Source organism: Choloepus didactylus, chromosome 4 (assembly GCF_015220235.1).
Source record: "Choloepus didactylus isolate mChoDid1 chromosome 4, mChoDid1.pri, whole genome shotgun sequence".
Taxonomy (NCBI): domain Eukaryota; kingdom Metazoa; phylum Chordata; class Mammalia; order Pilosa; family Megalonychidae; genus Choloepus; species Choloepus didactylus.
Window position 1 is genome coordinate 6,892,673 of NC_051310.1, and position 26,723 is coordinate 6,919,395.

The 26,723-nt window shown below is 46.3% G+C and overlaps 1 protein-coding gene across 2 annotated transcripts in view; it reads left to right on the forward strand.

The window, feature by feature from the left end:
- Positions 1 to 22,663, forward strand: part of WARS1 (tryptophanyl-tRNA synthetase 1) — a 36,724-nt gene extending 14,061 nt beyond the window's left edge. For both annotated transcript variants that reach the window (XM_037831876.1, XM_037831875.1), the window contains exons 5-11: positions 6,230 to 6,349; positions 6,889 to 7,071; positions 12,181 to 12,281; positions 14,417 to 14,529; positions 14,657 to 14,830; positions 20,040 to 20,180; positions 21,340 to 22,663. In XM_037831876.1, the coding sequence (XP_037687804.1) occupies positions 6,230 to 6,349; positions 6,889 to 7,071; positions 12,181 to 12,281; positions 14,417 to 14,529; positions 14,657 to 14,830; positions 20,040 to 20,180; positions 21,340 to 21,501 (994 nt within the window). In that variant the 3' untranslated portion in view covers positions 21,502 to 22,663. The remainder of the gene's footprint in view (positions 1 to 6,229; positions 6,350 to 6,888; positions 7,072 to 12,180; positions 12,282 to 14,416; positions 14,530 to 14,656; positions 14,831 to 20,039; positions 20,181 to 21,339) is intronic.
- The last annotated feature ends 4,060 nt before the right edge of the window (positions 22,664 to 26,723 follow it).

The window sequence follows — 26,723 nt, forward strand, 5'->3', positions numbered from 1 at the left end:
AAACGAAACCTCATACTCATTAGCAGTTATTCCCCATTCTTCCCTTCCCCTAGCCCTTGGCAACCACTGATCTATTTTCTGTCTCTATGAATTTGGCTATTCTGGACATTTCCTAGAAATGGAATCATACAGTATGTGGCCTTTCATGTCTTCTCTCAGCATGTTTTCAAGGTTCATCCATGTTGTAGCCTGTATCAGCACTTCACTCCTTTTTGTAGCTGAATAATATTCCATTGTTTGAATATACCATATTTTGTTTATTCTTTCATCAATTGTTGCATTGTTTCCATTTTTTTGGCTTTTACAGATAATGCTGCTATAAACATTCATGTACTTGTTTTTGTGTGGACGTATGTTTTCATATCTCTTGGGTATATATCTAGGAATGGAATTAATGGGTCACATGGTGACCCTGTGTTTAACTAATTGAGGAGCTGCCAGGCTGTTTTCCAAAGTGGCTACAATGTTTTACCTTCCCACCAGCAGTGTATGAGGTTTCCAGTTTCCTGGCTTCCTCACCAACACTTGTTATCATCTGTCCTGATTATAGCCATCTTAGTGGGTATGAAGTGATGTCTCCTGGTTTTGATTTGCATCTCCCTGGTGGCTAATGATGCAATTTTTCAATTTGGCCATTTGTATATCGTTTTTGGAGAAATGTCTCCTCAGGTCCTTTGCCCACTTGTTAACTGGGTTATCTTTTGATCGTTGAGTTGTTATACTTCTTTATATATTCTGGATGCTACTTTTTTTTTTTTTATCTGCTACATGATTTGCAAGTATTTGTTGCCATTCTGTGGGTTGTCTTTTTGCTTTCTTGATAGTATCCTTTAAAGCAACAGATGTGTTAAATTTTATTGAATTTTGTTAAATGAGCTTTTTTGAGGGTGGAGGTGGGGGTTGTTTGTGCTTTTAGTGTCGTATCCAGGAAACCATTGCTTAATGTAAGATCACAAAGATTTACACCTAAGAGTTTTATAGATTTAGCACTTATGTTTAGGTCTCTGGTCCTTTTTAAGTTAATATTTATATATGGTGTGAGGTGGGGGATCCAATATCATTCTTTTGCAGGAGGATATCCAGTATCCCAGCAGCATTTATTGTTCTTTCCCCCAGTGAATTGTCTTGGCCCCCTTCTTGAAAATCTGTTGCCCATAAATGTAAGGGTTTATCTCTGAACTCTATCCTATTGATCTGTATGTCCGTTCTTATGCCCATGCCACAGAGTCTTGATTACTGTAGCTTTGTAGTAACTTTTTTTTTTTTTTTTTTTTTAATCAAAGCGTTGAGTCTTCCAACATTGTTCTTCTCTTTCAAGATTGTTTTGGATATTCTGGATATTATTATTTCCATATGAATTTAAGGATTGGTTTGTCATTTTCTGCAAAAAGGTAGTTGGGTTTTTGATCAGGATTGCATTAAATATGTAGATCAATGTGGGGAGTATTGCCATCTTAACAATATTAAGTCCCCCAATCCATGAAAAATGTCGTCTTCCATTTATTTAAAGACCATTTATTTAGGTCTTTAGCTTCTTTCAGCAATGCTTTGTAGTTTTCAGTAAGTTCAAGTCTTCCGCTTCTTTTGTTAAACTTACGCCTAAGTATTTTGTGCTTTTTAATGGTATGGTAAATAGAATTTTTTAAAATTTTGTTTTTCATTGTTCATTGCTGTATATAGAAATACAGTTGGTTTCGCATACTAATCTTATATCCTGCAACCTTGCTGAACTTATTTATTAGCTCTACTAGTTTTTTGTGTGTGTATTCCTTAGGATTTTCTATATACAGGATCATATAATTTGCAAATAGAGAAATTTTTACTTCTTTCTTCTCAATCTGTATGCCTTCTATTTCTTTTTCTTACATAATTAACCCAGCCAGAACCTCCAGTACAATGTTGAATGTAAGTGGTGAGAGTGGACATCCTTGTCTTGTTCTTGATCTCAGGAGGAAGCTTTCAGTATTTCACCTTTGACTATGATGTTAGCTATGGGTTTTACATAGTTGTCTTTTATCTGGTGAAGGAAGTTCTCATCTATTCCTAATTTGACTTTTTATCGTTAAAGAGTGTTTCAATTTTGTCGAATGCTTTTTCTGCATCTGTTGAGATGATCTTGTCCTCTATTACCATGGTGTATTATGTTGATTTTCGTATGTTAAATCAACCTTGCTTTATAACCCCCGTAGTGTATAACCCTTTTTTATATGTGGCTAGGTTTGGTTTGCCCAGTATTTGTTGAGAACCTTTTATCTATATTCATTAGAGACAGTGGTCTGTAGTAGTTTTCTTGTGATATCTTTGTCTGGTTTTGGTATCAAGCTAATTCAGTTCTCAGAGAATGAATTGGAAAGTGTTTCCTCTTCAAATTTTTTGGAAGAGTTTGTGAAAGATTTGTAGTAATTCTCCTTTAAACACTTGATAAAATTCCCTAATGAAACTGTCTGATCCTGGGCTTTTCTTTTTGGGAAGTTTTTGATTACTCATAGAGTCTCTTTACTTGTTATAGATCTGTTGCAGTTTTCTATTTCTTCTTGAGTCAGTTTCAGTAGCGTCACAGCCCAAGGGGCTTTTGCATCTGAAGGACTAAAGAAAGAACTGGATACATTCTGAGACGTGAGCTTTTATTCAGGGCTTACCTACAGGCTGGAAGTTGGTCAAGTTGCCCTGGAATCAGGAGCTGCTCTGAGTTGCGGCAGGTTCGGAGCTCAGTGTGAAGATACTCTCCAAAGGACTGGGGTGCCAGGGAGTGGTTTATAGGGGCTAGGACAGAGACATTCCAATGCATATGAGAGCATAAGCACAGGAACGGGGGGGTCCTGTGACATAGGGAGTGATCCATGTAGTAGTCAACAGGGAAGAGGGGAGGATTATAGATATTCTTGTAGATAATAGTCTCTCAGGGAGTTTCCGGGAGGAGGTGGTTTCAGGAGGGAGGTAAGCTATAGATGACATTTAATGCCAGAGGCCTGACTTTACAAGGAGAGGAGGTCAAACCTCAACTGACCTAGGTCACGTAAGCTGCAGTGTGCAGTCTTCAAGGCCCTTGGGGAAGGACCTGGACCTGGGGCTCCCAAAAGTATCTAGTATCTTTCTAGGAATTTCTCTCTTTCATCAAGGCTATCTCATTTGTTGGCATACAATTTTTCATAATATTCCCTTTTAATGTTTTTAATTTCTGTGTGGTCAGTAATAATGCCACTTCTTTCATTCCTTATTTTAGTAATTTGAGTCTTCTTTTTATTTCTTGGTCAGTCTAGCTAAAGATTTAGAAGTTTCGTTGATCTTAAATCAAAACTTGTTACCTTAGCATTTTATGGTTGTCACCCTTGGAACTTCGTTGTAGTAATCTTGTAGGCTTTGGGGGGAGGTGTATGACTTGCTTTCCTGATTATTAGGGGGAGTAGCTGAGCTCTCCCACCCACTGATGAGCTGCGGATGTGTGGGCAGTTTGTTAGCTGGGTTCCCTCATGAACTGAGTAATTCCCTGAAATCAGTGCCTCAGTGATCCTCCACACTCCCCAAGAGCCCCTCATCCCCCAAGACCTGGCACATGGTCACTGCTCAAGTGCTTCATATAAACGGATGAAAAGCAGCTCATGTGACAGCTACTTTTTTTCTCTTCTACAAGCCCATAAAGGTCTAGTTTGGTTAGTTGTGAGAACCAAAGGAGGACTCTCTTCTTCCACAGTTTATTTTTTTATTCTTTCCTTATTTCAAAAGCAATATGTATCAACAAGGAAAAAACAAGGCAGACAACCAGTTAAGAAATGGGCAAAAGACTTGAATAGACATTTCTTCAAAGTAGACACACAAATGACCAATAAGCACATGGAAAAGATGCTTAACATTACTAACCATTAGGGAAATGCAAATCAAATTTCACACCCATTACAATGGCTACTATTAAAAAAAACAGAAAATAGCAAGTGTTGACAAGGATGCAGAGAAATAGGTACCCTGGTACATTGTTGTAAATGTAAAATGGTGCAGCCACTGTGGAAAACAGTTAGCATTCCTTAGAAAGTTAAGAATAGAATTACCATATGTTTAGTTTCCTAGCCACTAAAACAAATACCATTTAATGAGCCAATAAATTCCTTAAAAGCAGGAATTTATTGCAGTATGTTTTCGGAGGCTAGCAGGCTTGCTTCCTCCTGGGTCAGTATCTTCTGTCTGGCCAGCAATCTTTGGGCTTCCTTAGCTTTTCCATCACATGGCAATAAACATGACAGCATCTTCTTTCTCCCCTGGCTTCCGTTGACTTCCAGCTTCTGGCTATTTCCCATGACTTCTATTTCTGTGTCCAATTTCCTTTGCTTATGTGGACTTAAGCCATATTGGATTAAGGCCCAACCTCATTCGGTTTGGGCTCACCTTACTTAATATCATCTACAAAGGTCCTGTTTACATCCACAGGACCAGGGATGGGGACCTGAACATGCCTTTTGTGCAGAACACGACTCAGTCCCCAACACCACATGACTAGCAGTCTCACTTCTAGGTAAATACTCGAAAGTCCAGAAAGCCAGGGCTCAAACAGATATTTGCACACTGATATCTATAGCAGCATTATTCACAATTGCCAAAAGGTGGAAGCAACCCAAGTGTCTGTCAACAGATAAATGATTTAAAAAAGGGGGGGGGGGTGGTATATTCATGTGGTGAAATATTACTTGGCCATAAAAAGGAATAAAGTTTTGATGCATGCTACAATATGGAAGAAATTTGACATGATGTTGTGTGAAATAAACCAGAAACAAAAGGACAAATGCTGTATGATCTCACATATAAAATAATTAACATGTACAAATTCACATAGTCATGAACTAGAATTCAGGTTACCGGGAGTCAGGAAGGGGTGGGAAGTGGGGAGTTCATGCTTAATTGGTACTGTTTCAGTTTGGGACAATGGAAAAGTTTTGGTAATGGACGTAGTGATGGTGGTACCACACTGTGAATGTATTAAACACCACTGAATTGTTTAATTGAAATGGATAAGGTGGGAAAGTTTAGGTTGTATATATGTTAGCGAATAAAAATTTTCAGAAAACCCACAGAACTGTACAACACAAAAAGTAAGCCCTAATATAAACCATGCACTATAGTTAATATAGTATAATTATACTAATTTTGTTTCGTTGATTGTAACGTAGGTACCAACACGAATGTAAAATGTTAATAATGGAGGAAATTGGGTGAGGGGAATGTAATCAGAGAACTGTACTTTCTGCATAATTTTTCTATACACTTACAACTGCTCAAAAAAAAGGCAATATGTGATTAGTTCATTAAAAAAATAATTAAAAATAGGCACAAAAAGAGAGAATACCCACACTCCTATCAGCCCAGAGATCAGCATGTTAATCCTTGGCACGGGGCCTGAGGAGAAGTCACCTTTAGAACACTAGTCTGGATTACCGACACAGTTCCTCTTTTGTTATGAGACACTTTGCCCAGAAACAAAGAACACCCGCACCCTAAAATTGTGGCTTCCCATCCTGCTAAACGTGGGGATCCTGAGTGATCAGGGAAGGGTTTAAAAATAACAGATTCCCAGACTTCACCCTAGACCCAGAATCTCTGGCGGTGGAGCCCGGGTGATATAACTTGGAAAAAGCCCAAGCAGGGGATTCTGATGCGGAGAAGAAGGAGAGCCCCTCATGTGCACTGTCTGTGGACACCAGGCCCTGGGGACAGGGTCAGTGACTCCAGAATGACTCCGATGATGACCCCGAGTCCCAGCCTGGCTGAGGGAGCTCAGTCGGATCTCCAGCTGGGGCAGCATCACCTCTGAACTCTTAGGGGACATCCTTTACGTCAGGACTGTGTGAAACCCTGCAACTCCCTGGTCCAGGCCTCCATAGTCCCAGAGCAGGGTGGTTCTAAACAAGGCCCAGGCAGTGTTGGCCTGGCACACCCCCAGGAGGGGTGCTTACAGCAGACGGTGTCAGCATTGTTTCTAGAAGGATTCCGAAAGAGTTCACGTAGCTGCCCAGTCATACCCATCTTTTAAACATATTATTCCAAACCTGTATGATCTTTTAAAGCAATCAGTCACGAGAGAAACCATTTCCGTAGAAGTGTCTTAAGCACCAAAGATAACAAACTCGAATTCTTATCCCTGTTGGTTTTTTTCTATCTTTATTTTTTATTTCCAAATGAGTATTAGTGCCTTGATATTTTTCTGGGAAAATCATTCTATTTTCTTTCCTCCTTTTTCCTTTAGAGATATGAATCAAGTTCTCGATGCCTATGAGAACAAGAAGCCATTTTATCTGTACACAGGCAGGGGCCCCTCTTCCGAAGCCATGCACGTTGGTCACCTCATCCCATTTATTTTCACAAAGTAAGTATCACATCTTGTGCATTGTCCTGTTTCCTTAGTGAATTGAGAATGTTATAAACCATGTGTAGAATTGACAAGACGGTGCTATTTCATGTTTGCAGCCAAGGTATTAGGGAATTGGTGCTTTTACGGCCTCAGTTCACCGTTTGTCCCTGGGCTCACTTAGAGGGATGTGGTGTGATGGGCAGCCCTGATTTTGGAGTTAGGCAGAGTTCACCTTTCAAACTGTTCACTGTCCATGAGACCACAGGCAGGTTATTTCTCTGAACCTTCATTTCCACATGTGCAAACGGGAATAATAGTACGTACCTCAAAAAATTATAGTAAGGCTTGAAAACAAAGTGGGTGCAGTGCCTGCTCCCCCCAGGCTCCCTTAATCGAGAAATGGTGGTCCTTGGTGTTATTAGTAGTCAAACTCACAGCATGATAAGGTCACGTGATTTTTGTAGGAAAGGAAGTTTTATTATCCATTGTAAGTAGGAACTATGTATTCCCTTGCAGGAGAAGAGACACTAGCTTTCTTGCCCTGTGTTTCGTAGGTGGCTGCAGGATGTGTTTAACGTGCCCTTGGTTGTCCAGATGACGGATGATGAGAAGTACCTGTGGAAGGACCTCACCCTGGACCAGGCCCACGGCTATGCCGTGGAGAACGCCAAGGACATCATCGCCTGCGGTTTTGACATAAAGAAGACTTTCATCTTCTCTGACTTTGACTACATGGGGTAAGGAGCAAACACTCGGCTGCCTTTTAAATAAGTGTTGTCATCAAGCCATCAGTGACCATGGCTAAATTTGAAACATCCAGAATGAGTCTTAAGGCTTGGTAAATGTTTTTCTTCCTTTATTTAAACATTATGATCTGGTTTCTTTACCAATATATGGCATTAGTCATAGAAGTGGAAAGCAGTGTGTGTACATAGAAAGGATTGAGTCATGCTTGAGGATGTAGCTGTTGCCTTCTTATTTACGGCTATTTGAAAAATGTCTATGTGCCTCGATATGACATGGTGATGTTTCAGATTTTCTTACTCAGTCTGTGACAGAGAATACTTCTGTTTTGTAGTTTCTTTCCAGGGATAGTCAGTCTTAACACAGTTTGTCTATCTTTCTGTTTCTCAGTATACCTTCTTCCTCACAGAGAAAAAAATTCACCGAGTTTACAGCTTAGTTTTTCAAGTCAGCCGTTTTGAATGCCGAAACTATTTCATTCTGAAATGTTACCCCCAAGTCCTTGAATTTAAACTTGTCAGGTGACTACTAAGGAGTCTGTTAGAAAAAGACGACTTTGGTCACCATACACAAGAAGAACGTTACTCAGCTCAACAATTATTTACTAAGCCCTGAGACATGGGACCACCCTTACCCCCTTAAGACGCTGGTGATTCCCAAGGGGCAGTTGATGTGCCAGGCTGAGACTGCAGCTTGCAGTGCTGCATACCACCCCCAGGCTACTCTCCAGGCTGGGGCCTTCTCACACGTTACCTCATGGCTAGCAGCCAGGTCAAGGCAGAATGTGAGGAAGAGCCTGTGTAAGCAGGAAGTGCCAGGGAGCTTGCTGATCACCATTTCCCCAGGATGTTCCCTCTCGGGAATGCTTAAGGCTGAGTATAGCTTTATAGCCATTTAGAAAAACAGATGCCATGATATCAAATCTGGCCTTTCTACCAGCTAGTGAAAGAATTAGTTTTCTTGTTGTACTTTTAGATTATTTTTTTTCATCACTTCTTTTGTTTCTACCATGTGGGCACAGAGGCATTGTGGTCTCCTTGAAGCAAGTCTCTTCTGTGGGATGGCATGAGTTGAGGTCATAGATGTCATTATTATAATTTTCGTGGCACTTTTTATTTTACATCTCTCACCTTGTTCCTTAAAATGAGCTGATTCAACTGACTAAACCTCAGCTCAGACCCCCGTGGGTTCTGCTGCTGCTTTACAGCCAAGCAAGGCTGCTGAGGGGGCACAGTGACTGGCAGGGTTTTGTGCAGCCTCTTCCCAGCCCACCCTGGCCCAGCTCATCCTCCTCTGAATTCCCTCATTACCCAGTGGTCCTTCTAAAATGCAAATCTGGTCTTATCCCCTACTCACTTCCTTTCCCAGTTCTCCATCATTTTCAGTCATGGTTCTCCCTTTTCACATAGCATGCAAGCCCTATCGAGATATGGCCCATGTACCCCTCCAGGGTCACTGCCACTTCCAGCCACATGGAGCAGTTCCACATCCCTCGGCTTTCTTTGTGCATCCTTTCTCTGCCCACAATTCCCATCCCCTCCCCTCATCCCACTGCTGCCAGCTCAGCTCATTCCTGTACTTTCTTCCAGATGCATGATCACACGCCACCCTTTCCTGGCAGCTTGCCTTCTCCACAGCCTGATGTTGATGCCCCTTCTCTGTTCCCCAACACTCCGTGGTTTCACCTCTGCTAAACCTGGTGCAGGTGATAGGTGACCTTCCTCCCACTAAGCTGATGAAACGAATAGCTGTGGAGTGCCTTTCTGAGACAGGTGCCCTTCCAGACCCCAAAAACAAGCAGTGAACGAGACAGACAAAAGGCCCTGCCTCACTGAGCTTGTATGTCAAAGCAAGACAGAGACAAATGCATATAATGGTAAGTCTGTGACGGTGCTTCAATGGATGGATGCATAATGGGGCAGATGAACTCTCCAACGGCCCATATGAAAAGACTACCACTTGCCCAAACCCCACTTTCAACACATTCTGAGAGAACACAGGGTTTGTGGCCACAGTTCCACAAGCCGTCTCTTGGGCAATGGCAGTTGCAACTCCTAGTCTCCTTTATCTTTGCTCAGTAAGAACTTCCTTTTTCTTTATGAACATGCAGTGAAGATGAAAACTCAGACAATATGTAAACCAAAAGGGTCTGTAACATCTATTCTTAGAAAGGCATTTCATAATGGGCCTAAAATTAGGAAAGGTGTTTTAAGTGTTAAATCCTGTTTTCAAATGTCCTATGGCCTTTATTTGAGAACTGCTCCTAAACACTTGAGGATTTTACTTTTCTTTCTTGAATTTTAACTCAGAATCTCTATCCTTGCCTTAACAAATCTGCTTCATGGTTTTCAGGGGCTGGAAATAAAACAAACCAGCCTCCACCCTCCCTTTGAATTGGAGCAAAGTAGCAAGGGCTGCATGGGGAAGAAACCTTTCAGCCAACCCACCCTCCCACATTTCTGGCCCTGCACATGGACCTTGAAGCATGAGGGCAGAAAGGCTCTGAACTGGGAATCCAAGAACTTGTGTTCCTGACCCAACTCGGCCCCTTGTTAGTTGTGCTCCCTTGGGCAAGTCTTTAAATTCTCTGGGTCTCCATCTTCCCATGCACAGAGGAGTCCAGCACCAGCCAGGGGCTGTGCAGCGGTGGGGTGAGCGTGCTCTGCAGGCTTCATGTCCTGACTGCACCTGTGTGGCCTTGGCAGACAGGTTAACTCCGCTGGTCTCATCTCCTCTCAGTCCTTTCATTCATTCAGCAGGTATTTATTGAGCATCTACTGTGTGCCAGATGGATGCTGGGGTTTCAGCAGCAAACCAGTTTCCAGCACCTGTTTGGGAGAGTCTAATGGGGAGAGGAGATGGTTCACAGATCATCAGTCAGCTGGTAATGAGTGTTTTGAGGACAGAGGGAGTGAGGGAATTGAGAAGGAGGATGAGAACGACTGCCTTAGAGTGGTCAGGAGATATCACCTGTGCTGAAGGGTTTAGAAGGACTTGGTGAATTACTGTGTATCAGGGGCCTCGAGCCACGCCTGGCGTCTAGAAAGTGCTCAATAAATGTGAGCCACCTAAACTCTCTTCCAACTTTAAAACTCAGTAACTGAGTGCCTGTCCAAGTTACCTGGGGGCCAGTGAGGGAGTGGAGTTTCCTTTAAATCCTGTGATCCCCCATTCTCTACCCTGTGTGAGTGTGAAAAGTAGATGTTCTTCCTGGGGACAAACTGGTAATCCCACCCTCGTTCAGGAGTGCTCCTCCCAGCCTGCAGTGGCGCCTCAGCAGGTGGGCTCTGCCGTGTGGTGAGCCCCACCCGTGGGACAGACCACCCACGCTCATGGAGCTTCCCCCTCACAATCTGCTCACAAAGCCCTTGGCTTCCAAGCTCCACAGTAGTTTTCCACAGCTTGAGCAGTTCACAGCAAGTGAGAGACCAGTCTTCTGAGAGAGGCCACAGTGGGCTTCTGTAGAAGGCCCAGCTGGGTTCCAGAGCTGGGATCCCAACGCAGTCTGGGAAGCTGAGACGCTGTGCCTGGGGTGGAAGAGGACAGCCCACTGGGCTGATTTGCCCCCTGGTGGCCAGTGATACATACAGTCACCCAACCCTCAGGATGCTTGTGGTTCTCGTCCCTGAGTCTCCCAAGGTGGCAGACAAGCAGCTGGTTCCTGCAGTAGTCTGCATTGTGAGCCTGCTGGAGGCCCTTCCTCTGCCCAAGGAGGCCTGCACCTGCCTTTCAGCAGGAAAGCAGGGCGACGTCGTCCCAGGTTGTCATGGTGCTCTGTGGTGTTTCTATCATGCTGCACAGATGACACAGAGGCTGGGAGCCTGTTGCTGGTGGTGGCCCTGCTCCTGCCCAGCCCGGCACCCTCAGGGCTCGAACTTCTCCAGGCTGTTGAGTGAAAGCCAGTTGTCTTTAGCACAGCAGTGCATCCCCCGTTCTTCCTTGACTCAGGACGGACATGGGCGCAATGGCCTTGGCCTTTATGGGCTCCCCACCCCACACTGCCTCCAGCCCAGGCAGCCAGTGTCCCCGCAAGCCTGATACTCCCTCCTCCCTGCTCAGAGGCGTTCAGTAGTTCTTATTGCAGACCCGAAGTCTAAACTCTCAGAGAGATGTAAGACATGGTGAGAATAGCACAGGCTGTGGGGCCAGACGAGGCTCCTGCACGTACTTGGTCTGTCATCTTGACCCTTAAGCTCTCTGAGGCTCATCTCTTATCTAAAATGGAGGTGACACCCCACCTCCAGGGGTGCTGGGCAGAGTGACGGTACGCCAGGCCCCTAGCATGGGCCAGCACTCAAACACTAGCTCTGCCTCTTTCTCTGTTTTTATTCTTCTCTGCCTGGCATGTGGCAGGGCCATAAGAAAAAGCTGCTGAATGTTAGTCAAAAGTTGCAGTGTTAAGAAGCACTCTGGGTCTGCCCTCTCTGTTTTCTCCGCAGCCCGGCTCCCCGTGGTGGTAAAGTGGCTGCTACAGAGCCAAGCCATGAATCCACCGCTCTCCATCCAGAAGAGAGTCTGGTTGCTTGAGCTGCCACAGTAGCCAAGCCTGTTGCTGGGGGTGGGGTAGTGCTGCCCAAACACAGTTGCCCCAAGCTGGAGGAGGGAGGCCCTGGCTGCACCTGGTGAATCTCTTCCCTCCTGGGACCGTCCGTCTCTATCCATACACTCCATCTGGCAGCAGGGAAGACGGTCTCCCTCATCACATTCTGTCTCAACAGAAAACCTCTCTTGGTGCTTCCAGACTTGAGGCTCCATAGCACACTTAACCTTTGACCCCAGCAGAATTAAGTATGTCAGCCCCTGAAGCTTGGAATCAGGTTATGTTCTTGCCTCATTTGCACATTCTCTGGTTGGTTCCCACACTGATCTCCACCTTTGCTGGTAGCAAGTCAGAGGCAAGTCTCCTTGGGCTGCTGTGGGCATTTGTGCCAACAGATGGGTCCTCAGTGCTCCCAACACACATTGCCCGCTATGTGGCCTTGCAGTCTGCATCCTTGCCTGGGGTCTAGCCTACCCCATTGCCATTGAGTTTTACTCTCTGCTGCTTTACCCGTGGTGAAGGCCACCCTCTGGGCTTGGGGTGATTCTGACTGTCTTTGCAGGATGAGCCCAGGCTTCTACAGGAATGTGGTGAAGATCCAGAAGCATGTTACCTTTAACCAGGTGAAAGGCATTTTCGGCTTCACCGACAGTGACTGCATTGGTAAGGGGCCCACCCCATGGAGAGGAGCGGAGTTCAGAAGGGGAAGCTGACACTTTGTGGATGTGGAAAGTGTGCACACAGGAGGCTGGATCTAAGTGTTTAGTGTGCCCCCCAGACAAGAATTTGTACTGTCTCTGAGATGTTCACGTTTGCAGTTTGTCTGTTTCAACATTAAATGCGGATTTCTCCCTGGAATAGAAGGAGCTAACGTAACACATTCAGCCACTTTACTGTGCCGTGTGAAGCTGTATTCAGGGTACAAGCCTGTCCCTTTCCTCACCTGAACATTTTATTTTAGGGTGTAGAAGAAAGAAAAGAGGAAAGGCTACTTTTGTCGCTACACTGGTACCCCACAAGCAAGTTTCAGGAATTCCAGTCGTCCTTATTTTTTTTTCCTTTATTTTAAACTTTAAAGTGGATGAGTGGGGCCCCAGTGCAGGGCAGGCCTTTGATGGTGGCCCAGGGGTGGAGCTCTGAGGGCAGGCTGCTGCTTACCTGGGGTGGGAGCTTGCAAGTCCTTGTCTCCCTAGGCCTCAGTTTCCCCACCGATAAGGTGAAGGGTGTGCTGGGAGGCCCCCCAGAGCCTCCCTCCCCAACTCGCCTCAGCACCTCTGTTCCTCCAGTTGACATGCATGTGGTTTGCCTGCTGTGTGCACCTGTTTATGCCCCTGACCTTATGTTTCCAATGTCTTTGTATGTGTTTGCCTTGTCTCCTTTTACACCGTTACCTCCTTGAGACTAGTGGGTCTCCTGGTCCCCTCCCCATTATTTGTGGTGCTCAGCCCCAGGCCTGGTGGGCCTTCCGTTGGTGCTGCCAGGCTGGGCCAGCTCACCAGGACGTGCCTCCAGGGCGTCTGGGACTGCCCAGCTTGTTGGGAGCACATTCTAGGAGCCTGTCAGGCAGGAGCTTCCTGGAGTATGTACCGAGAGGGATGCCACTGGGAGCCCTTAGTGGGAGGTTTTTAACACGAGCAAAACCCTTTTCTTTTGTGTTTCAGTCAGATTCATTCCTGGCAGTCGGAGCATAAACCATGTGCTTTTGCAAAGACGTTTTGTCCTTGTGCTTCTGGCGTCTGGTAGGGTGGTGTTGCGGGCAGGCCGCATTGAGCTGTGAGGGAGGCAGCGTTGCACAGTGGAAGAGAGCGCGCGCTTTGCTTCAGAGAGACCCGTGCTTGAGTCCTGGCTCAGCCCCTCACTGGTACTAGCTTTTTGGAAGTAGTTTAATCAGTCTGATCCTGAATTTCTACATTTGTGAAATGGGCTTAAGCATGGAAGCTTCTCCATGGAGCTGTGGGGAGCAGATGAGCTAATGCAGGCCCTGAACACAGAGCCTGGCACTTACACCCCAAGAATGTTCAGTGCCACTTTTTGGCTTTAACAGGGGGTGGCAAAGACCACAGCCCACTTGGTGTCCCCAGAGAGATGGACCCGTGGAAATGGGTGGAGACACCTACAAGGAAAGCATCAAAGAGTCAGAACCTTTAGGAGAAGAAGAGAAGCAGCAGCTGGTCACCGCCCACCGTGCCGGGGCCAGATCAACATTGTTGCGGAGTGCTGAGGGGCCTCTAGAGTGCGCCCGGGCCCCGGAGCCCATGGAGCTCACTGCGTGCTGCGCCGGGAGCACCTGGCTCCATGCCCCCCATCAGGAATCCGAAGGGCCATGGCCTGTGGCCAGTAATTCTCCCTTTGCAGATCTAAGCAAATAATAACCTCCAAAACATTGAAAACAATTCCCTGTGCAAAGATATTCATCATAATCTATAATTAAAGATGGGGAACAGCCTAAGTGCCCAGTGCTTAGAGAATGGTTAAACAAAGCCCAGTACATTTATAGGATAAGATATATTTGATAATAACATGGTTAAATATTACAAAGTGAAAAAAAGGCAAGGGAAAAAATAATCATAACTAAAATCCATAGAGCAGAAATGGGCTGGAAGGAGATGCAAATATCTTTGGAGGGTGGGGTCATGGATTTTGGTTCTTCTACTTTTCTCTATTTTTGAGATTTTTCTTTAATTATCTTCTCATTTATAATGGGGGGGCAGCCTAATTTCTGTTAATTACTTTAACTGGGATAATTAACAAAAACATTAACCAGTCCTGTGTAAATATTTCTGTTCCCTCTCCTCCAGGGAAGATCAGTTTTCCTGCCATCCAGGCTGCTCCCTCCTTCAGCAACTCCTTCCCGCAGATCTTCAGAGGCAGGACAGACATCCAGTGCCTCATCCCGTGTGCCATCGACCAGGTCGGAGTGTGCTCTTCATTGGTCGGGAGCGGTTGTCAAGGCGTGAGGGCAGAGGGGAGCCTGAGCACTAGCTTCCTGTGAAGGCCCATTTGTTCAGCTTCCTCCTGAGACCCCTCTCTCCCCGTAGGACCCTTACTTCAGAATGACGAGGGACGTCGCCCCCCGAATCGGCTATCCTAAACCAGCCCTGCTCCACTCGTCCTTCTTCCCTGCCCTGCAGGGAGCCCAGACCAAAATGAGTGCCAGTGACCCCAACTCCTCCATCTTCCTCACGGACACGGCCAAGCAGATCAAGACCAAGGTGAGCGCTGCCCAGGGGCAGACACATGCCCGAGAGAGGGGGCACACTCACTCACCCTCACTCACACTTGCTCATTCATGTACACTCACTCTCATGCCATAGCTCCAGCCCTTCAGCATTGGCTCTCACAGGGAGGACAACTCCAATTCAGTCCCCGTTCTCCTTGCATGTCCGTATCCCCAGAGAGCAGGTTAATTTGTTCTGTTGTGTTCTTTCATTTAGGAAAAAATTGGGGTTTTCTCCTTTTTTTTATCTTCTGATTTTCTTAGCAGCCCTCTGTTCTGGAAACAAAGTCCTGGCAATTTTCTTTATGAAGTTATAATTAATGTAGATGTTATTAACAAAGAAAAGAAAACATTTTCGTATGTTTCTAAGAAGAGAAAATACTGCATTTCTGAGCACCAGTTGTGATCCAGGCACTGGCCAGGCTGTTATGCAATCTGGTTTGAAGTCCCACTGTGAGGTGGTGGTGGTGTTCCTGTGAAAGTTGGGAGAGATGAGGCACAGGGTCACCAGCTTGACCAGGATCCCAGTGCCAGAAGTGGGCAAAGCTGCCTTCCTGGTCCGTCTTCTCCAGGGACCAGCCTTGCCCAGGGACCTGTGGGGCAGTCAGGTCAAGCCCACACATGCTCAGCCGGACCCGGCATGCCGCGGCCTCTGCAGATACTTGTCTGATCACCAAAGAAACTAGAAATAAAGATTAGTTTGAGCTTCCTTATTTTTCTGGTTTCCCATGTTTGGAAGTAAAGTGCTGGTGCTTCTCTAATCCCCTCAATGTACACAAAGCTGCAGCCATTTCCTTGGGCACTGTGGTGTGTGCAGGTCAGGGGCCTGTAGCACGAACCACAGGAACAACCCGAGGCGGGTGACGCAGCCTCTGGGCCACTGCCAGGTCCCTGGCCCTCTGGGAAAGTCCCAAGCAGGTTTTGATTGACAATTGGGAAATCCTGAACTTGAAAACTTTCTTCCAAGAAACGGCTGTAGCCATTTCTTTCCCTTTCACTTCTAGCTGAAACTTGTAGAGCATGGAGCATAGAAGAGGGGTGGGGAAGCCCCATTCCCTCCAGAGAGGTCCTGCCGTCTGGTCTCATTTTTGAGAATTTGTTTTGTGGCTCTGGGGCATTTTTCATTCACTAATGGACCAGCCAAGATTCTGAGGACTGGGTGAGCCACAAACCTGAGGCCAGGGACTCGCAGGGACCTGCCATGGGTCACCAGGAGCCATGAGCACCTGTGGGCAGGACAGGGCAGGCCCAGGCACTCGTTCGCAATCTCTCTGCCCATTTTCAACCCCAGAATCAGAATCTCCACACCAGAAAGGAGGAGCCCATCTGCTCCACCTCCTCTGAGAAGCGTGGCCAGAGCAGTCCTCGTGGCACAGGTAGATTTGCTCTCCAGTCCCTGCTGCAAGCCACACCGGGGCTAAGTATTGGGTGGAAAGCAGGGTTGAGTGTTCTCCTTTCAGCCGTACAGCCATGCTAGGAGGCTGTGTCCATTCTGCAGATGAGGGACTCACGGCTCAGAGAGGTCGGCCGCCCAGGTCTGCCCCTGCCTGGGTCCTCCTGGGTCCTGAAGTGAGGAACCCCAGGGTTGTTTTGCACCTTGCCCCTTGCCTGCTGCCCCAGCATCAGTGAAGTGGGAGCAGTTGTACCACCTTCAGGCTTGAGGTGGGGCTTCATGAGATGACATAAAAATTGTAAAGTATAGAGTGCTGCCCAAACTTAAGATTTTGTCCAAAAGAGAATAGCTGGACAGCTCCTCCATAGTGTAAGGCAAAACGTGCCACCCTGGGGCTGTCACACATGCCCAGCCACACCCCAGTGAGTCAGTCAGAAACCTCTTCCCATGACAGCCCTTTAGAATCATGGACTCCTCTGGGATGTACGTCCACGACACCGTTTGCCAGCAGGGCTGCCACACATGATTCTGGTCACAGGCTCTGTTCGTGCTGCCCCCAGGGCTGGTCAGGCTGAGAGCAGTGACCTGTTACCCCAACTCTGCTGGCCTGTTGTGTTTAGAGCAGCTGTAGCTCCCAAACTCTTCAAGTTCGGTGCTTGACTCAACTCCCCATCCCTCAAACTAGACATCCTTTTGCATTGTTTCCTGCTACACGAAGTCCTGTTGGTTTGGGAGCCTCCTGCAAGCTTCCAGAATTTTGGATGCTGGGTCCGCACTGGGATCCTGGGCCCCAGCACCAAGACAGCTGTCCCCGGTAGCCCAGATCCGTTTTACTGCTGGTGCCTGCGAGTTAGGCCTCAGAAACTGCCCCCCACAGCCTAGCTGAGGTCAGCTTGGTTCTAGCATGAGGCAGATGTAAATCATTTGCACTCCCTGGGCCCCCAGCTGGGAGCCTGGTGTACTAGCAAGACTCAGGCAGTCCCCGTGCAGAGCCCGGCTCTGCCACCTACCATGCGACGCAAAGCAGGGTCCTGACACACTGAGCCTTTCTGCTTCACCAGGGAAATGGAAAAAGCAACACAGAAGTAGGTCATCAGGGAGTTGGGGGTGAAATGTTTGTAATGACGATATAGTGACCATTTGTGGCACGCCTGCTGTGTACCTGAAACTGGGCGAGGTGCTTCTGAGTCCCTAGAGGGTTGTGGACAGTGCAGGGCACCTTGGCAGGCCTTCCCCTCCTCGCAGGTGGGGCTGGGAGCTGTCCCAGAGCCCTTGACATGTATGTGGATGTTTTACTTAAAGTTACAGTTCCCATAGTTTAGAGTCAAATATGTGCAATATTTCTCATGAAAAATAGTGTCTTTTCTTCTGTCTCTCTTCTCAGTGTCTGCCTTTCCAGAAGTGCTGCTTTCAGTGTTTTTGACTGGTTCTTCTGACTCATACTTCCATATCTCTAAATACCATGACTTTATTTCTACTTAGTGATTTTCCCGTTTTAGGCATTGCCTCTTGCGTCACACAGTGGCTGATGCAATAGTTAGCAGTTACTCTCTTTGACTCTTCTCATTGCTTCATCTTCCCAGTGTATTTATGTGGGAATTGTGTTTAGCTCTGTAGTTGGACGTTTCCTTTTTCGTGACTAATGTGAACAAATATAAACTCTATTCTCACTTCCCAAGTAACTTTTTGTTCTCCCTGGAGTTTATTTCCTGCGTGGCTCTCACCAGTGCGACTTTGATGTTTCTTTAATTTGTGTGACTGTTTGATGAATTTAGGATATTTTGGATGTTCTGTCAGTTTTACCTACTTGGAGATGTCCTCCTGGGTCCTTCTGACACACTCTGCTCTAGGCTGGAGGCTGCACACCTGCAGCAGGGCCACCTCCAGGGCTCTGCCTCCTCCACCCCTGGGCAGAGCCTTCGTTAGGGGAGGCCCTGGGATCCTGTAAGAGGCAGGCAGACTGCAGACTCCAGGAGCGCGGCCTGTCCTGTCCGCCTGCCTCTCTAACCAGCTTCCAGCTCAGCCTGCTGCCTGGGGCCACAGTGGGACTTGCAGGGGCCGCTCCCTGTCTCCTGTGTGTGTCTCCAGCTGTCTGTGTTAGGTGTCCTTTCTCTTTTACCATGTCTCATTTGGGTGGAGTGAATCTTGCAGTAGCTTAGTGGGGAGCATATGTATAAGGCATGTTGGCATGTTTCAGAATGTCTGATAGCTTGGCTGGTGCGGAATTCTATGCCAGAAAATATTGTTTTCCCTCAGAATTTTTATTTAATTTTTTTAATTTTTATTTGGTAACATATCACAACACAAAATTTCCCATTTTGACCGCTTTCAAGTGTACATTTCAGTGGTATTACTCACATTCACCTCATGCTGCCATCGCCACCCCTTGGCAATGTTTTTAAAAACCAGCCCTTGAAGCCTGGGAGACTATTCCAAGCCTTTCCTCCTGACACTGAAGCTCTTCCCTGCGGCCTGCCCCGCAGTGGCCGGCCTCGAGGTCTGGTGACAGCAGATGTTCGCTCACCACCTGCGTCCCTGTCAGACCCACAGTGCCTGCCCCCAGGGCTCATGGACCACAGCTCGGCGCTAGGTGGCTTTTTCTTCTTCTTTCTTATTTTGTATTTTCCAAATTTTTTGTAGTTCACATACATTAATTTGTATTTTATAATTCTGTCTTTTCTTTGCAGAGAAGAACAGTTAACTTCCATTTGTTATCTTTATTCTGGCAGCCACGCAACCTCCTAGTCCTCCCCACCATTCAGCCTTGCGCCCACTCGCCTCTGTGCAAGGCCTCACCCGCAGGCCCACGGCAGCCTTCTGCTTTCCCCAGCCCGCTCCTCAGGGAGCCACTGCCGGAAAAGGAGGAGGGTTTCTTTAGACATAACTTGTTCTTGACCTTTGCCCCTCATGTTCATCGACACAAGTTATCCTGCCAGTAAGCTGTCCTAGAATTCTTCTGGGGAGACTTAGAAAATATACCGACCTATAATAATTTATCAACTCACCCATCCTTTCCCTCATTAAAAAAAATTAGGATGACATTTGTACACAGTAAGTTTCTCAAATACTCCTTGAAAAGGAGTGCTAAAGGCATTCTGTCTCTCTCCAGGCTTTTATTTTTCTCTCCTCTTGGTTCTAATTTCCCTAAGATTATCTTCAATGATTCCTAAAGCCTGTTTTGCTGGTCCCTGAATCTTTCTTCACACCGTGAAACTGTGCGTGTTTTTAAATGAAGCCCGGCCTGCTGGCCCTTCGGTGCGTCTTGCTTGCCCTCTGTAACCTGATTTTTGTGGCCTCTTCTCCTTCCCGTGGCAAGAAGATGGAGGCCACGTTGCAGTGGACTTTGCTGCTTCTCTGTCCTCCTAACGCTGCATCCCCCTCTCCAGGGAGCAGGCTGCCCTTCCCTGGCCACCAATTCTACTCTGACGATGACTTCTGTTCATCCTTCTTCTGAAGTCTCCTCATCTGAGAAGACTTTAGGGCATTTCTCCCAGATTTCTGCACAATTAGTGCTTTGGTTTTCCCAACTACATTCTCCAGTGTCAGTGGTGCTAATCAGAGCTAATCTGCCTTTCTCTTCCTCCTTCCTCCCCTGCAGCAAGCCCCACTGTAGCTCAGACCCAAGCCTGGCAGGAAGGACCAGTGTGTGGGGCCCCCCCCAGCACCCAAGCCCTGGCCCTCCTCTGGCCCGGAACCCTGATGCATGGAGAGCAGCGGTCACTGGCTGGACTTCCACCACTCGTGCCCCTGCCCCTGATTCCCACGTGCAGGATGTCAGGACTGACTGGTGTCTCTGCTCTTGCCGGCACAGGTCAACAAGCACGCGTTTTCTGGAGGGAGAGACACCGTTGAAGAGCACAGGCAGTTCGGGGGCAACTGTGAGGTGGATGTGTCCTTCATGTACCTGAACTTCTTCCTTGAGGATGACGACAAGCTCGAGCAGATCAAGCAGGTGAGGCATGAGGGCTGGGTCCCTCCACAGGACGGGAACGCACAGGCGCTCAGCCAAAATGAGACTGAAACTGAGGAGGGCCAGTCATGGTTTTCTAACCCTGCTCCAAGAAACTTCATGAGCAGATAGTTCACCAAGGAGGAAATAAAAATGGCTATTTATTTTTTAACAACACAGAAAATTGTACTCCTACTAGTCACTGAAGAAATACAAATTAAGACAAGACCCCACCTTTACCCAGCGAATCAGCAGGGGTTCTCTGTTGCTAGGAGCACACACCAGCAAGGAGGGGCTGTGGGCACGGCCGCTTGAGGAGCCCTTCCACGGTGCATGGAAAAGCCCGGGAGCATCCATAGCCTGCGCTTCAGATGGTTCGATTCTTGAAATCCTTTCCAAGGAAGCAATCCCAAATCCAGAAAGGCTTTCCACACAACGATGTTGGAAATGATAGTAGCAAAAAGTTTAAAATAGATTCTTGGTACAACAGAGGAATCATTAAATATGAATTTTGTTACAGGATAGATTATAATGCAGGCATAAACTATTTTAAAAGTATTTTAGTACCACAGGAAAATATGCCTATGACAGTGAAAAAAAGGAGGCCAGATTGAAAACACAAGAGATCAACTCTGCTTAAGTAGAAGCACAGGGGAAAATCTAAAAGAAAATGTTTAAATAGTTGTCAGTTCTGCATGTTGGAATTGCAGGTTTTGTTTTTGTTTTTACCATTCTGCTAATTTGTGGTTTGGGGTACTGTTTTAAGTTTGCTTAATGAGCATATATTACTTTTACAGTCAGAAAAAGAAAATCTCTTCAGCAAATACTTTATAGATGCCGCTAAGAGTGAAAGGCACGGTGGTTTGTTTCGTGTGCTTGGGGTACTGTGTCCCAGGCGTGGGGGGTGGGCCTGAGGCCTGGGCTCCCCACTGTTCCTTTCTCTGTGATAGAGAACACCACAGACACCCATCAGAGCCCGGCTCTGTTCGTTTTAAGAAACACGTGGCTCGAGGTACCAGGTGTTGTTACGGCAACAACAGTGGCTCGTGCTTGCAAGCACCTCCCAAGTGCCAGGCTCTGGGTGGGCTGAGCTGGCACCTAGCATAGGGGGCCCCGGGGCACGCAGTGCTGTGCCCCACCACGGCTCTCTCCTCCCCGGCAGGACTATACCAGCGGAGCCATGCTCACCGGCGAGCTCAAGAAGACGCTCATAGAAGTTCTGCAGCCCTTGATCGCCGAGCACCAGGCCCGGCGCCAGCAGGTCACGGATGAGATTGTGAAGGAGTTCATGACTCCCCGGAAGCTGACCTTCGACTTCCAGTGATGCTTATTTTATATCTGCATGTAAAGAGGTATAATTTATCAAAAAATCCCAGCCCAGTTGAATCACCCTACCCGTAGGCTTCTGTTAAATGGTAATTATTGGGCCTGGGTCTGTAAGCCCCATGTGTGTCATAGACCCTGTTTCTTCCTGTGAATTCCGTGTCTGTCTCGTGTGGGTTCTTGGGAGCTGGCAAATGTCACATGGTCAAAGCTAAGTCCAACTGTGAGTCTCACCCACAAACCTCCACAAGGGCTTAGGAGCTTTGGTTGGCAGGTCACGGCCTCCTGCTGGCTCAGGTATTTGTGTGACTACCAAGCTGGGCCAAGCTTGTTTTGCGCCGTGAGAGGACTATCCATTTAAAAACATCTTTAAGGTTTCAGAAATAGTCTTAAAACCTGCGTATGAGAGGTGTATGCTGTGTATGCATATCTGGAATCAAAGGGCATTGTTATAAAACTAAAGAGTGCTTTAAAAGATTGATCTGAGGAAGATTAATGGGCACAAGATGTATTTTAGTCCGTGTCAAAAAAAGAATTGAGAGCTAAAAGCTTGGCTTTGCTATCCATTTAACTAAGAAATCTCCCAACTTTAAAGTTGATTTTAACATTGAATGTTGGATAGAGCTGGCCAATTTTATTAATCCAAGTCTTTTGTGGGCGAAGCTTTGCAGTTTACTTACTGAACTGCAGACCGTGCATGTATTCTACTTTGGAAATGATGTTCTTTCCCCTTAACATTAATATTTTTTTCACCGAGTGATCATTAGACACTCCAGCCCTGACGGAAACCAGTGGTCACTGTACTTCTGATTGTGTGTGATGCTGAGGAGAGTGTGTTGCCTTTCAGATCCTTTTGTTTAGACGCTTGACTACACTGGAAGTCTGCACAGAGCGCTGACTGGCTGTGTCCCTGGGTGGGTGGAATGGTCGTTTCGGGGGATGTAGCTAGAAGGAAGAGGGCACGGCAGCCCTCTGAAGTCCTCAGCAGTGTGTCCTTGGGCAGCCCACCTTTAATTGTGCAAAGTGTAGTTTGAGAAAAGCAGAAGGCACATCTCAGGGAAAGCCCTTGGTTGAAGTTTGTCCATCTGAAGGCACTGGGTCCACCCTGGGTGCTCTGCCCTCATGTTACTCACTGGCATAAATAAAATTGCTTTGCTCCTGTCCGTGTCGCTGTGCCCTGTCGGGTGGGGTACAGGGGGAAGCAGAAGCTCACCACAGGCCCAGGGCTGGTGTTGCTCCTGCTGCCAGAGCTGTGGGCACCCCCCTCACCCCGCCATGGCCCTTGAGTCTAACGGTCAGAAATCACCTCGGTCACTTAGGAGAGCTTCTTGGGGGAGGTGATGCCAGGCAGAGGAGGGGAAGGGTATTGTGGCTAAGAGCACAGCAAGTGCAAAGTCATGGCCAGGAGGACAGCGTGTGTAGGGCAGGCAGGTAGTCAGCATGGCAGGAACAGGATGGGAGGATCCATCCACTGGTTCTAGGAATAGGGGAGCATTCCTATTGGCCAGAAGGCTGGAGGGCATTGCGCCCAAAGACACGGTTGAGGCCAGCATCTGGGTGAGCTTTACCAGAGGGCAGCTGTGGTGGGGTCCTGGCCAGCCCTGGCCCCCATGGCCCCTCACCCAACCTTGCTGCTCGGCACTGGAAGCCAAGAGGGCAGGGACCCCAGGAGTACAGGCACAAGCCCCATCCCATCAGGCTGTCACATAACCTGGATCCGGGGCCCCAGCACCCAGTGTCAGGAAGCACTGGATCCCTCCCCCACTCCAGCCTCCTCTGGAGAGGCTGCTTAAGACCAGATGTTGGGGCCATGGGGGCCAGTGCAGCTGGAAGAATTGGCTGGAATGAGGTTGCACTCGGAAAGGGGGTGTGGATGGGTTGGGAGGGCAAGGAGAGCAGGCCTCACTGCTCGTGCTGCATGGCTCCCCATGACCAGGCTCAGCACCACAGGCAGACCCTTGCCCCAAGACCAAGTGTGCCGGGCCGGGCTTTGGTGTGCCCGTCTGCACACAGGGCACACTGGCCAGCCAGGTTGGCAGACCAGGCCAGTGACCCCAGGCCTCCCGGGAAGGACAGGCAGGCTTTAGAGGTCCAGGGATGAGCTGGGGATGGGCGCACTGGCCCCAGCCCCACAGACCACTGAGCACCTCCACCGAGCATCCTCAGAAATGTTTTATTAATAAAGCTCCTGACAGAGTCTGGTGGGACACAACAGGTGCAGCATTTACAGGCAGGCCCAGGCGGGCCCGCTGTGCTCCGTGAGCAGCCTGGAGCAGGGGCAACCCAGCCTGGCCTGCCTTGCTGCTCCTCGCTTCATCTGCAGCGCGGGGCCAGCAACCAAGGGGCCGGGAAGCTCACAGGGGTAAGGCTTGCAAAGCATCATAAGTAATAGTGGCTGCAAAACTGAAGACTTCTGCGTGTGCCTCAAAGGACCTTGTCAAAAGGGTGGGAAGGCAGCCGACTCAATGGGAGAAAAGCTTTGGAAACCACATATCTGATAAGGGTTCAATATCCAGAATATATAAAGAAGTCCTACAACTTAACAATAAAAAGCAAACAAGCCAATTAAAAAATAGGCAAAAGACACAAATAGATGTTTTTCCAAAGAGGAAATACAAATAGCTAAAAAGCACATGAAAAGAGCTCATCTTCACTAGCTATTAGGGAAATGCAAATTAAGACCACAGCTGAGAGATCATCTCACACCTACTAGAATAGCCGCTGTTAAACAGGAAGTGGTAAGTGTTGGAGCAGATGTGGTGAAAGAGGAACACGTACTCACTGCTGGTGGGAGTGCAGAATGGCGCAGCCCCTGTGGAGGACAGCAGGCCCACTACTCGGTATACACCCAGAAGGTCTGAAAGCAGGGCCACGGACAGACACTTGCACACCAGTGTTCTCAGCGGCACTGTGCACGAGAGCCAAGAGATGGAAGCAACCCAAGTGTCCATCAGCCAGTGAATGTATAAACAAAATGTGGGATATACACACAATGGAATATTCAGCTGTAAGAAGGAATTAAGTCCTAAAGCATGCAACAACATGGATGAACCTTGAGGACTAAAATTAAGTAAAATAAATCAGGCACAAAAGGAAAATACTGTATGCTCTCCCTAGTATGAACTAATTATAATATGTAAACTCATAGACATAAAATCTAGAATATAGGTTACCAGGGCAGTTTCAGAGCTTTAACAAATTTAAAATATATCATCATCATTTGCCATTGTGTCTCATCCTTCATCCCTCATTTTTCAATCAAGTAAGATACTTTCAGTCTCTTGTTTTTCTTTTTAGTGTATTGGTGCAAAGGGACGCATTTATGTCATCATTCCTGCTGCATCTTATTTTAATTTTGAGGATGTAAGCATAGTTTAGTATTCAAAGTGAATAGCAACATTTTCAATTTTATCCCATTGTCTAAAGTTAATTACTCTTACCTGTGAAAAATGTTTATAACATCAATGAAGTCAATCAAATAATTGACCACACAATGTTAAAAGTTTACAGTGCAATGCATTACTTCATTAGAAACTGTTCACTGATATGGGCTACAAGTTTTGAATGAACCATTGAGTTTCTGTGGTAGAGTTATTTTCAAAATTAGTGTTTATAATGAAGAGAAATAGTAGCAGGGCTTCTGAGCATCTCTGAAAAAAAAATCATTTTTATAGACCTGAGCTTTATAGTTTGAGTTACAGGAAAATATATATGTAATATATGTATTGTTTAAAAAAAGAAACTTAAATATGAAGACAAAAGCTTTTTAAAATTAGAAGTACACAAGGTTGTGTTGACTGGTGTCTAACCTAGAGTGGGAACTGAGCTTTACTAACTCGTTAATTGTAGCTTGTTTGCAGTACTTTAGCCGCTGCTCTTTGATGCTTATGATAACCTTAGGTATTAAACAACCCCCTTGAGAGGAGCTCTGCTTTTCACAGTTGTCAAACTCCTTGTTCCAAATTCTTTAATCTCTGAGCCCAATCCCATAAGAACTTTCATCCTTTTGATAAAGTAGCTTGTGCTTTCATATTCTGCTCACTCTCCATTGTATTAACTCTTAGTTTGGTAAGTTTGAGAATGAGAGGCTGTTACCTGCAGATGAAACCTTGAAATTATTTTATTTTATTTTAAATTAAGTGGCAGTTTTTTGGGATCTTGTTTAGAAAAAGCGAGAAATGAAAAATGGAGCTACCAAACTGTGCCTTCCTAAATAACATTTTTTAGAGCATTTTAACATCAGTTTACAAATACATAAATGATATAGTAAAGCCAGAATTGGATTTTTTGCAAAATATATTTTCTGTTTTGTTTTTTTTTCCTCCTTGTTTTTGTTCTGCCTTCATCCAAATGTGTTGACAGGGCCCTTAGGGTAACTTGAGAGAAAACCAGTAAAAAGTTGAGAAACATTTTGAAAGAAAATGCTCTGTGATATACTTGCTCATGCCCACGAGAAAAGCTACAAGTTTGTGTTGACACCACGACAAGCTAGATTGAACTGTGGTCCGAGAAACTCCAAGCACTTAGCAGACATTCCATATCCTGATTCCTTAAGTTTGATATTTGCTGCCTAAGGGTATGATCAGACTGTAGACAGGTATTTCCAAATATTAGGCTACAGCATGTTATTGCGAATGCAATGCAGTATACTCTGTTCCAGTATACAGATAACGTTAAAAGGATGGGAGTCTTAAGACAGTGAAGTTGCGTAAAGAGCATACCAAAATTTCCTTGTTCTCATGAGTTAGAACAGGGTGTTATTCAGAAATGTTTAAGTGTTTAAAGCTATCTTTGTGATTGAATTTTTCTGTTACATTTGGATTTTTTTGGTATGTTTAATAAAATATGGAAGTCTAGCCATTCTTTCCACAGTGAACCATATTTTATGATGTCACAAGTTCTTGCTGATATAGGTCCTAACAGTCCAAAAATGTATATTATTGATTGTAAATTACTAAGAATAATATAGAAAACTTACTCTGTTAAAATGAACTCTTGTGTGGTTGCCATTATGGCAAAGGTGTGCACTGGTAGCTCATTATTCATTAGTAAACATAATTTCTGGCTGTAATGTGGTATTTTTTAAAGTCTGAATACTAAAATCAGTTGTTTTAAAGTTCTGAGAATTTCACTGGGTGGTGACTTTTCTGAGAAAATTAAAGTATGATCTCATCAGAATGGGCTGATTTCAGTCTGGAAATAGATCTCTGCAGAGCATAACTC